Genomic DNA, 11,132 nt, shown 5'->3' with positions numbered 1-11,132 from the left:
TATATACTTTAACTCATATTCTGATTCCATTTCCGCATCATGATAGTGACATATGTGTATATGCTTCTATTTTTCCCAGTTCAGTCATATAATACTGCATCCGCACATGTTTCCGTCTTCTTATTGTTCATTTCAGTTTCAAGAGGAGGAGCAGTATTTTTTTAGCTTGCTCAAATTAGTAGATTGTTGTTCAACGAATGGGTGGGATACAAAATGAAAGGGGGGCAGTAAGTTCAGTACATCCCAATATTACAATGTACCAAACTAATAGGGAAGTCATGCCACAATTTATTATTACAGAAGTATTGAGTGATTGTGTTCACATCTGTGTCAATATCATATCGGAGTAACACCAAAATAAATACGCCTGAACATGAAGGAAGACTAAAGTGTTGCTCCTCTTTCTTCAAACATATAATCTGGTATCTTCGTAATTGTGATGCACTGCAGTTTCACCTTCTATGAGTACTGCTACCTCCTTTCCGGTTATAAGGCTTGCGTGTATCTCTAGGTTGACAAATGGACCAACGTAATGCAAGTTATATCGTAAAAAATATATCATTAGAAACTTCAAATCGTATACTTTCTAATGGTATTAATTTTAGACTATATAATTCATCTTATGTTGGTCAAATTATAAGTCAAGGGATACGCACAAGCCTTATAAACCGGAAATGAGGCAGTAGCATTCTAGTGGCAAGAAAGTCATCTTCCATCATGCCCCCTAGCCTTGTCTTAATGATCTTTGAACGGGAAAGCACTCGTTCAACTTTTGGTATTGAAACCCATAGACCATAGTAACAAGCAAACAAAGCATCTACCAATCAAGTACATATGTGAATGTGCAAGTATGTTACAAACATTCTTATTCCACTCTTCCACTGAATGAATATTTCGTGTAATCTTATGTGAGAAGTATTTGCTGAGTTTGACATGGGAATTATTTATGTAAATCTTTTACTTCTGGAAGGAGAATGTACGATGCTGTCTTTCAGATCTTTCAAAGCAGCAGCTCTTTGGAGCTAACCATTGCAAGTTTCCATCTCTTAATGGAGCTGGGCAAGGTGAAATGTTCTCTACCCCTTTCTCTCTCTTTCTGCCACCTTCGTGCAAGTTGACATGCCCCTTGTCCCTCCATTTGTCTATCATGGTACTTTTGACAATGGGGAGATAGATTCTGGCCTGCTATGTTAGCCATTCTCATTCATATCCGTTAGCAGAGAAAAGCCACTGATTCGGCAATGTTTCTTTTTGTTGTGTAGCATGACTAATATTCACTTAACTACCCAAGCAGTGCTCCTTTTGTGGTTTAGGGGAGCTCCATTTTATCATTACTATACTACACTGATATACCACTAAACTGTAACATGTAAAAACCTATATGCTGTTAAGTTAGTATATTGTCATTTCATGGCTCATCTCATTTTGTGTGCTTTTGATGTTAACTTGCAGCAATATCCAAGAGTATATTTGACAAATTCTGGTTCCCATCCAACTATAGTTATAGTTAAAGAGGTAAAGGGTGACATAATGTATTAGATGTTTTTTCAACAAACTATGTACTGTTGTATGTTTTATACTTCTATATTGAATTTAAAAATCTAACATGCATAACTAATTTCCCATTTTCCAGTCATGGTCACCATTTCTCCTTGGCAACAATGTAGCTTCTGGTGAGCTTGGGAGAAACACCAGTCGCTCAGATCACCTCTTTGATTCTTTGGTAAGCTGGTATTAGTGTGCTACATTATTTTCTTATGCTGTATTCATATTTGCAAATTCTGTTTTCCTGCTTATGATCATATTCGTCTTGAGTTTCCTGCTCTTATTGGACCAAGAAGCATATCCTCACTGTATGTTCTTGGGGCCTGGGTATTTTAGCCTACATTATGCCTTTACAGGTTTTCTTCCTAGCCACTTGATTACTTGAGTTCCTTGAAGACTACTTTTTACTGTTGTATTATATGTTGGTAAATATTTTAAGTGGGAATTAGGAACTGTCTTTTGGATGTTAAAGACTATTTTGCAATACTTATTATCATAGTATTTGGCTTCCTCATTTTTCTGTGTCAGGAAGTATCTGATTCAGTTTTACCCTTCTTTAGAGATTTTCTTTGTTGACCGAAGCTATGGTTGAAGCATCGAATGACACAGGTGCTAATAATGGGCTTAAGGTAAATCCCTGATGGTCTCTAACTCCAGAGAATATTGGAAAAGTCAACTTCTCAAACTTAAACTTCCATGAATGTCCACTTTTAAGTCACAAACTCAACTGTCTGAGTTGCGACTTGAACTATCCTGTCCATTTTTCAATCACAGGTGGTTTCAGTTGACGCAGATGCCACATGTACGCACATCAGTACCATGTCACTACCATGTCATTTAACAGATCAGTTCAAGTTGACTGGATGGATGAGTCTAGGTTAAACCACCGAAAGAGGCCTACCCCTGATCCACTTATCCTCCCAGAATCTAATAGATTTGCCATTCCCCACACTAAATGATCCAAACTGAACAAATTTATCCTTAACTTTCATGAGGCCCTTCCAAAAGTGAGAGTCCATTGGTTTGGCTTTAATCGCCATGAGTGATTTTTGCCCCAAATACTTACTTCATAGGAGTGACTGCTAAATTTCATCCTTGCTTAGCAGCTTAAACAACCATTTACTCATAAGTACATAATTTTTTACTAGTAATTTATGAATCCTGAGGCCACCCTGGTCTTTAGGGGTACAGAAAGAATTCCCATCGTGCTAAACGATCCTTTCTCTTGTGCTTCTGGAGAAAAATCCTGCTTGTTGTCTCCAAAATGGCAACAAAAAAGTTTGTGTTCTTTAACTAAGTCTGAAACGTGACTATGTTTAGCCAGGTCCCCGCAAAAAAAAACTAAGTCTGAAACGTGACTATGTTTAGCCAGGTCCCCGCAAAAAAAAAACTAAGTCTGAAACGTGACTATGTTTAGCCAGGTCCCTAAAACTCTTGCTATTCCAAAAAATCCCTCTCATTTCTTACTATTCTTTCATTTTGAGAACCGCCAAAGTAAATGATACCTAATAAAGATTGTAGAGTAGTATGCGGGAGAGAAAATGCACCTTAGGTGCTCTCATTCCATCGGCAGCAATATATATGGTACAATGTACAGAGGCGCAATGGCGCTCGAGAAGAGAGGAGAGAGTGGGCGACGTGCGCAGTGGGGGGCAGATCGTGTGCATGTACGTGGGTGAGCACGTACGTGCATGGGATCGCCATGCAACTGTCAACAAAGATAACCTGAGGGTGTACCTCAAATTAGGAAGGGTTACACTACGAGTTTTTCTGTTCTGGTATCGCATTCCTTGGCAGTACTATAGAAACTTTGCATCTATAATATACATTTCTTTGTCTGTTGTTGAGATTTGAAGCTTGTTCTGTTCTGTAATTTAGCATATAGAGAACATGGTGCTGTTCCAATATCTCGTTCGCACACTTGAGGCTGATTTTGTACCTCGTCATATTGCATATAAAGGTAAAAGTGCCTGTCAACTTAACTGTTTTACATTCCTGTGTATAAGACAATATATTCTTAAACATTCTTGTGATTTTGTTGCAGAGTCATTAGACTGGGTGATTATCAGGGAATCTGTTTTAAGCGTGCTTCTGGTAAGACCTACCTACATCTGTAATTTATAAAAAGTAGCTTAGCTTTCTGGGCTAAAACTTTGTTTGTTGTTTCTTTGCCTCGTCATATTTTGTTGAAGATTTTTTTTTACCACTGACATAGTCACAGTTACGTGAAAGTATTGCAACGTCTGCGTTATTTTATGACATTTTTGGAATCCCTAATATTCATTAACAGGGATCGCGAAAACTGGTATTCAAAATGTTTGTCAAGAACTGCATATCCCTTCTGAACCAACATCAGCGGGAAGTTGAAGATGACATATCTTCTAAATCAGCATCTGATTTAGATTCTTCCTTAACCTTTTCATTGCTTGAGTTTGAAAGAGAAGCGCTTATATCCGTGAAAAAACTTTTCATTATGGTGAGCTATATCATAGTGTTTTTGATCATACACAGATTGTGTGAAGTGCAGATGCTAACTATTTCAGTTTTTTTTGTAGGTTATAAACCTTGACTTGATTAGGAAAGAAGCAGACAAATTGGGCCTGACTTCAAGGGCTGATGGCCTCAGGTTTGGTTCTTAGTTTCATTTTCTTAAGAATGTAACCATTGTGCCTGACATTCCATTTCCTTCTCTGTAGGAATCCTATCCTGGAAGTTATTCTAGAGGAGCTAACTTACAACACAATCTACTTATCCCCATTTCTTTTGGTAACTGCAAACCACTGCATCCTTCTGGCCTCTTACTCATTTTTCATGGATATCTTAATGTTATCATAATGTTGAACTTGCACGAGAAACTGAATGGGTGGTTCATTGTAAACCCACTCAAAGTTCCTAGTAAAGCTTGTCTGAATGCTTACCAATTTTCACTTTGTTATGAGTTCGCTTGATGCCAGCTAAAGATAGGAAATAAAGACAACATACTAAATTAGAATAGCTGACTTTACTTGAAATCTAGTAGTACTCTAATGTTCTGTTAATTCTTCAATCAGTAATCCGCACATGTGCTGGATTTTCCCCAGGAAAGGAAATGTGCACAACCCTTAAGCTTCCGCGTAATAGTTGTTGAGATAGAAGAATAAGATGTCTCCGTAGCTTTATAGTAACCGCACAGTCAAGCATAATGCCAGTTAAATTAGCTTTCGTTGTTACACATCTATAATTAATTTTCCTATTCCCTGTGTGATGTCCCTGTTGTATGGGGGATTCCTGTTCTTTTTTCCAAGATCATGCAGGAGAGCTGCATGTTCTACAATGTCATTTGAAAGGTATGACCCAAAGAAAAGACACAACCCAGAAAAAGGGAAACACACAGCCACCTAGGCAGCCTGAAACGACCTAAGGATTGCTACCACTAAAATACTTGTGCCGATGGCCATCCATGACCTCAAGCACAATCGTCCTCACCAGGCCACACCCTAGTCAATTACAAGTATAATCTGTAAGGCATGGGAAGCAGTCATCCACCATGGGATTTTGCAGCAACAGCCAAAACGCCGCACCATCCGGCTATGACCTCGACAACTCTTGTACAAGCATCACGGAGGCAGCAACAACTTTTTTTTTGGAAAAGGAGGATATACCCCCGGCCTCTGCATCTGGACGATGCATGCAGCCATTTTATTAATTATTCACAAAGACCATAAAAGTAATACATCAGTAAGCCTGAAGCCACCATCTAGGCAACACCTGTTGCTATTCCTATCCCTTAGATGAAGGTGTGCTGAATATCCGGGCCGAGTACCAAACAAACATTGCACCAAACCCTAACATCTAAAGTCGGATGCCCCAGCCCAGCCACACACCAGGACTGGGTCACACACCGGTCCAGTGCACTCTCAAAGATCACCGCAACCGTCTTCCACCGATCCCTCTCCAGAGCAAGCACTGACGCATCACCATTGCCAGGCTGCCGTCGACGCCACCACGGCGCCACACAGCGCCACCACCCTCCACGTATCCATCCACACGCGACCGTCGCCGAAACTCCGCGGCGCCATGCCACCAAGATCCGCCGCCGGCCATGCGGTAGATGTAACATCGCTCGTCCTCTTGTCCCCTCTAGCCAGTGGTTGCTCCAAAACGATGCCCCCAGGAGGGCGAACGACACCGCAGGCGTCATCATCGTCCGATCCGGTAGACCTAGATCTAGGGTTTCCCCCGGAACATCCCAATTGGGACTGCCGCTAAACGCCACCCAACCAAGACGAGCCCACCACCTTCCCATGCTCACCGAAGGCGACACCTCCATGAAGATGACAACGCCGCGAGCGTCGCTGCCGCCCAATCCAGAGGGATTTGGGTTTTCACCCCGGTACACGAGCAAAGGAGGGAGGCAGAGGCGGAATGGAGAACCTTGACGGCGCCTATATGTAGGGGACGGCGCCTGCACGCGTCGCCGTCGTCGTGGCCGGAAGATCCGGCCTTGGATTTCTCTGGGCTCCACACTTCCCCATCCTTTCCTCAGACGCGGCACCGACGACCAAGGGCAGCCGGAGACCAGATCGTGAGGCTTGGATTGGGACGGCGTCAGATCCGGGACGGGTGCCCCCGAGGCCACCACGCCCCGCAGGCACCACCCGCCGCCATCTTGCCGCCCGTGCGGCCAAGGGGGGCGGCCAGCACTTGCAACAACCGCCGGCCAAGGGCCGCCTCATGAGGCCGCCGCCTCGGTTCCAAGTCCCCCGTGCGCGGCAGGGCGGATAGGACCCTCACCGCCATCTTCCCCAACGGCCGCGTGGCGTTCCAGCGACCCCCTCCGATGGCAATGAGGGAGAGGAGAGAGGGAGGGGCGGCCGGCGGTGGACTAGGTTTAGCGCCGCCCAAGTCGCCCCTGCGGGAGCGACGCGGGGGCTGCGAGCTGTGATCACCTTAATTGTCAATTTCAGAGGCAGCAGCAACTAGTCCCTAGCGACGACCGACCTCCAGTTGCATGAGCATCAGGTTGACCAGGGGCAAATGAACCTGGTGTGGAGAATGGCCAATGCAGCCACTCCAACCACGACGCCTTCAAGGACCGTCTCCAGCCTGTCCAGCACCGTCAAGACTACCAATGACTAGCCATGGAACCGAACGGATAGAAGAGAGCCGGCAGTGACGAGGGTTTGGTGAGGTGGGAGAACGGCCAATGGTTTGGGAAGGGGTTGAGGCAGTGAGGGTTTGCTTCATGGGATTACAAGTTACCCTAACATTGGTCGTGTTATTTTTGAGAGCCCCCGTTTTAAATTCCACCGAATCTATACAAATCAGCTAAAGGTGACTGACTAGAGTTAAGGTCTCAGTAGAGATCTGATATGCATATTACTGACTACTTTGATTGCTTTGCTTCATGAGTAGTACTCAAACTTGCACAAGAATGTCTTAGTAATACCCATGATTGTACTTTCCAAATTCCTAACTTTTACGTCTTGTAAAGCAATCAAACCAAGACCTATGATGGTTAAGCAGCTACTATGTTAGTGTTTTGGGTCTTCATGTGGTTTTACAGGTAAAAGGGTGTTCCGGGGCAGCTGTACGGTTGAAACTGAAACTTGTCTCTTTTATTTTGGGTCATTTATATGGAATAGCTGTGCTGTAGCTGGCTATACACTAATAGAAACAGCACCACTATTGGGTGCAATAGCTGCCATAGCTGTATTAGCGGAACTCCATGCGTAGCAGTGATAGATAGCTATTTAGAAAACTACTTGGCAACTAAACTGTTTGCCAATGATTAGGCACATGGCTTAGTTTACCAGCTTCTTTTTTTGGTGAAGTGCGGACTTCGGAGTTTGGTCCATCGCTGATGGGTACCTCAAGTGTTTAATAACTGTTTGGACACAAGTTAGATATCTGGTGCCATTTAGATACGAAAACTTGCACCTTAAACTCTTATCCGATGAATGCTATATGATTTTTTTTGGCAATGAAAACAAAGAGATCAAAGCTATTTAGATACCGGAACCTGTACGCATAATTTTGTTTCTATTTGCTGCTCATTTTCCTGGTACTCCACTTTGATAGTAAATTAATGATTTTGTTTATCAACCGCAACAGGCCTTCACGGAGTGGAAGTGGAAATTGCAGATTATCCTGCTGTACTTCTCAAGATATCAAGTTAAGGTATTCTAAATTTACTTTATAATCACCTGATTCTTAGCATGCAAATGCCTTCTGTGCAACTAAAGAAATGCCCCTTTGGAGACAGTGATTGGTGTTTCAGTATATACAGCAGAAGTGTGACAATTGTGGTATCAAATGTTGGTATCAACTGTTGCTCTCCAGTTGATACAAATTTTCTTGCCTCTTAGATAGGCTCTCCAAATGTTCCACCCCCATCATGTCTTCATTGGCATTATCTGGACTGGTTTGTTTTATTAATTACATAGGACTTGAATATGTACCTATAATTTCAAACTGAGTTCTGAAATAAATGGAACATCATTTAAAAAATTCTACAAGTTTAATCTGACAGACAGAATCACCTTGAATTTGGCCACAACGAAAATGAATTCCAATGCTGAAACAGCAATATTGGTTCTCAAAGCTTAGGCTATCATTTGCAGGCTTATCCACAGCACTTAGATCATCTCAAACACACTTGACTTTAAAATGACACCACAATAGTAAACTTTATGCTAAATAGACATCACAAGAGCAAACTTTGTGGTAAATAACACTCCCGGGGAATATTCCATTGTGAGTTTCATTTAGAATGACACAAAGCGCTTCTCTTCCCTGCCTCCATCTCTTATCAACCAGTGACGTCCGTTACCCTGTTTCCTAGGCTGCATGCATGTTTAGCTCCACTCTCAACCATGCATATGGTACCCCCTCCGATCGATTATAAGTCTTGCAGTTTTGAACTAATATTAGTTCAACCTTGGTTCAAAACCGCGATACTTATTATGAATCGGAGGCGTACCATTTTACAGATCTTTTGCTCTTTCCTATGTTATTTGAAAGTCTAGCATGATTGGATTATTTGTCCTCTAAACAAGAATCTTAGGAGTGTTACTGACCTGTACTAACAATTGTTTTTTGGACACGTTGATAGAAGTTACAAGTACTACAGTTTAGATGTCAATTAGAAAAGGATGTCAAGTACTACTGTTTGGTTTTTATAGGCAACTTTTCCCACACACATGGAACTCTTATTTGTAGTAGCATTTTTGAGAGATAGACATCAAAATGCCAACTAACAGGTGCAGATGTATAGCACAAACTAACGTATTATTTATGAACTCAGTTTTCTGTGTGAATGGAGTTAAAATGACTAGAGAGATCATTATTAAATGTTAATATTGACATGCTAATTGGTGTATTGTCCTCGTTGTCTCTTCTACCTGAGAGCTTTCACCTAAGTTCATTTTGTGATCAAAGCAAAATCATGGATGCTATTGCCACCTTTTTTGTTGCTCATAGTCTGCAGTCCGTACTCGGAGGTCAGATAATTCTCAACAAGATTTGACAGTGGAAAGCGCTCTGAGTATGTTTTCAACAGAAGCAAGCGCAAAGGCCATGGTTAAGATGATGTGTCCAGAAGTTGCTCAGCTTCTCTTAGCACATGCATACCAGGTTAGGGCATTAAGTGCCTGCTCCTTATTTTCTATAAAAGATTTTTTTGTCTAGATTTTGGACAGAGGCGACTAGATATTTGATTTGACCCCAGAAATGTATGTTTTGACCCTAGAAATAGTGACATGGAATAATATAGACGCATACACGTCTCCAGAATATAGTTTCTAAGGTGATACTCCTTGGTAGATAGGCAGTAAGCGTATGTGTCTTTAACTCTAGCTTTTGTGTGCTAATACTTTCACAAAAATGTATGGCCATCTTTGCATTGTACTGTATATTGCCTGATTATCTGTCATTCAGGTTGAGAGCATAAACGCATCATTCATCCATTATTTGCCGCTAGCTTGATACTGTCTAGAGCATATTCTTTTTCTCTTTGTTTAATTGAAGAGCGTAATACTATTGTTATTAAGAAACTTGAACAGGCGGCATTGTAGATCTCTGTCATCCATGTTCCCACCCTGATGTTCTTCTGCTGTTCTGATATTCTTCCATTTACAGCAATCTACATCTTGGGTTATAATTTTGACAATCATAAAACCTTTCAGGTCTGCCTATCCGTTGATGGTGATTCTAGCGAAGCTAATGATGCAGCAAAAATGATGGGAGCGTCTCTTCTCGAGATATCTTGCAAGTTTGTGTCGGCTTTCCAGAATCTGAGAAAAATCAACACGTGAGTATTTTGTTGTGTTTATTATCGTAGCGGCCACCACGATTCTAAAGCTGTCAGGACTCAGGAGATGAGTGTCAGATGGTACTCTCGCTGCATGTCGGGCAACCATATCAGACTATCAGTACGGATCTGCCAACAAATTCACTAAGTTCCCTATGCATTTAATTTCTGTATACCGTTTTGCAGGAACATTCAGATTTCACAGTTTGAGAAAGAAGCTTTGTTCACTGCAGCAACGCTGACAAGAAAACTGCAGAACGAGTGAAGATTGGAGACTTGGAAGTATTCATTTTGGATTTTGGAGACTTGGAAGCGATGGGATCAAATGGTTTATCTTAAGAGAACGATGGATCTTTGTCTCGGCTATTGCACGGCAAAGTATGTTACCTGTGTATATATATTTCGGTTATCTATTTCCTCTGTAGTAGAGTATCCGACCCTGACGTAAAGAACTGAAGCATCTGGGTTGCTCATCTCAGGGCAGATATCAAATTCACTTGGTTTTCTACTCGGCAAATATGTACTAAAGAATGCTGGTTTCGTCTTACTCCCTCTGTTTCAAATTACTTGTCGCAGGTATGGATGTATTTAGATATATTTTAGTTCTAGATACATCCATTTCTGCGACGAGTAATTTGGAACGGAGGGAGTAGATGGTAACCAAGCAAACCAGCCCGGGTGTACTAGAAGAGGCTGAAATCTAGGGCCTTGTTGTTAGCCCTGAGAGCAATGCTAATCTTGTTGTCCTCCGTACCTAAATATAAGTCTTTTTAGAGATTTCAATATGAAGTACATACGGAGCAAAATAAGTGAATCTACTTTAAAATATGTCTATGTGTCTGTATGTAATCCCTATTGAAATCTCTGAAAAGATTTATATTTAGAAACGGAAGTAGTAGTACATCTAAATAGCTTATCCACTAACCTATTTTTCTCATACATGCAAGTATAGTATGTCACCTTGGAATACAACATGCATCGAGAAAAGTCCATCACAATATGTAATCATGCATAGGAAAAAGCCCATGTCAACATGCAAAAATGCATGAGGATTTTTCATTCTATTATGCTATTTATTATTAAATAGATATTTTACAACTATACAATAATAATACGCAATAAATCATATGTATTTTTAATTTTAGTTCTCATAGAACAATGCCCGTGTGTTACGACGGGATATAAATATTCTAGTACGTTTGCTTGTAATTTATCTATCCATAATATGCGATTGTGTTAATAAATGTTGATCAAATTTTGTTCGTGATTTACCTTATATTTTGATCGAAAGTGATTT

The 11,132-nt window shown here is 41.3% G+C and overlaps 1 protein-coding gene across 1 annotated transcript; it reads left to right on the top strand.

Moving 5' to 3' along the window:
* Window positions 1-970: 970 nt before the first annotated feature.
* On the top strand, window positions 971-10,382 carry LOC125513363 (negative regulator of systemic acquired resistance SNI1-like; the record flags this gene model as incomplete). The annotated part of the gene is given in 13 exon segments (XM_048678461.1): window positions 971-1,064; window positions 1,453-1,515; window positions 1,634-1,723; window positions 2,106-2,174; window positions 3,424-3,505; window positions 3,590-3,639; window positions 3,836-4,021; window positions 4,101-4,171; window positions 4,242-4,311; window positions 7,639-7,704; window positions 9,007-9,159; window positions 9,711-9,835; window positions 10,022-10,382. Coding segments are annotated over 13 exon segments (1,198 nt in total), but the record flags the coding sequence as incomplete, so codon positions are not given.
* Window positions 10,383-11,132: the final 750 nt, after the last annotated feature.

This window comes from Triticum urartu, chromosome 6 (genome assembly GCF_003073215.2).
Source record: "Triticum urartu cultivar G1812 chromosome 6, Tu2.1, whole genome shotgun sequence".
NCBI lineage: Eukaryota > Viridiplantae > Streptophyta > Magnoliopsida > Poales > Poaceae > Triticum > Triticum urartu.
This window is presented reverse-complemented; position numbering and strand designations above follow the sequence as displayed.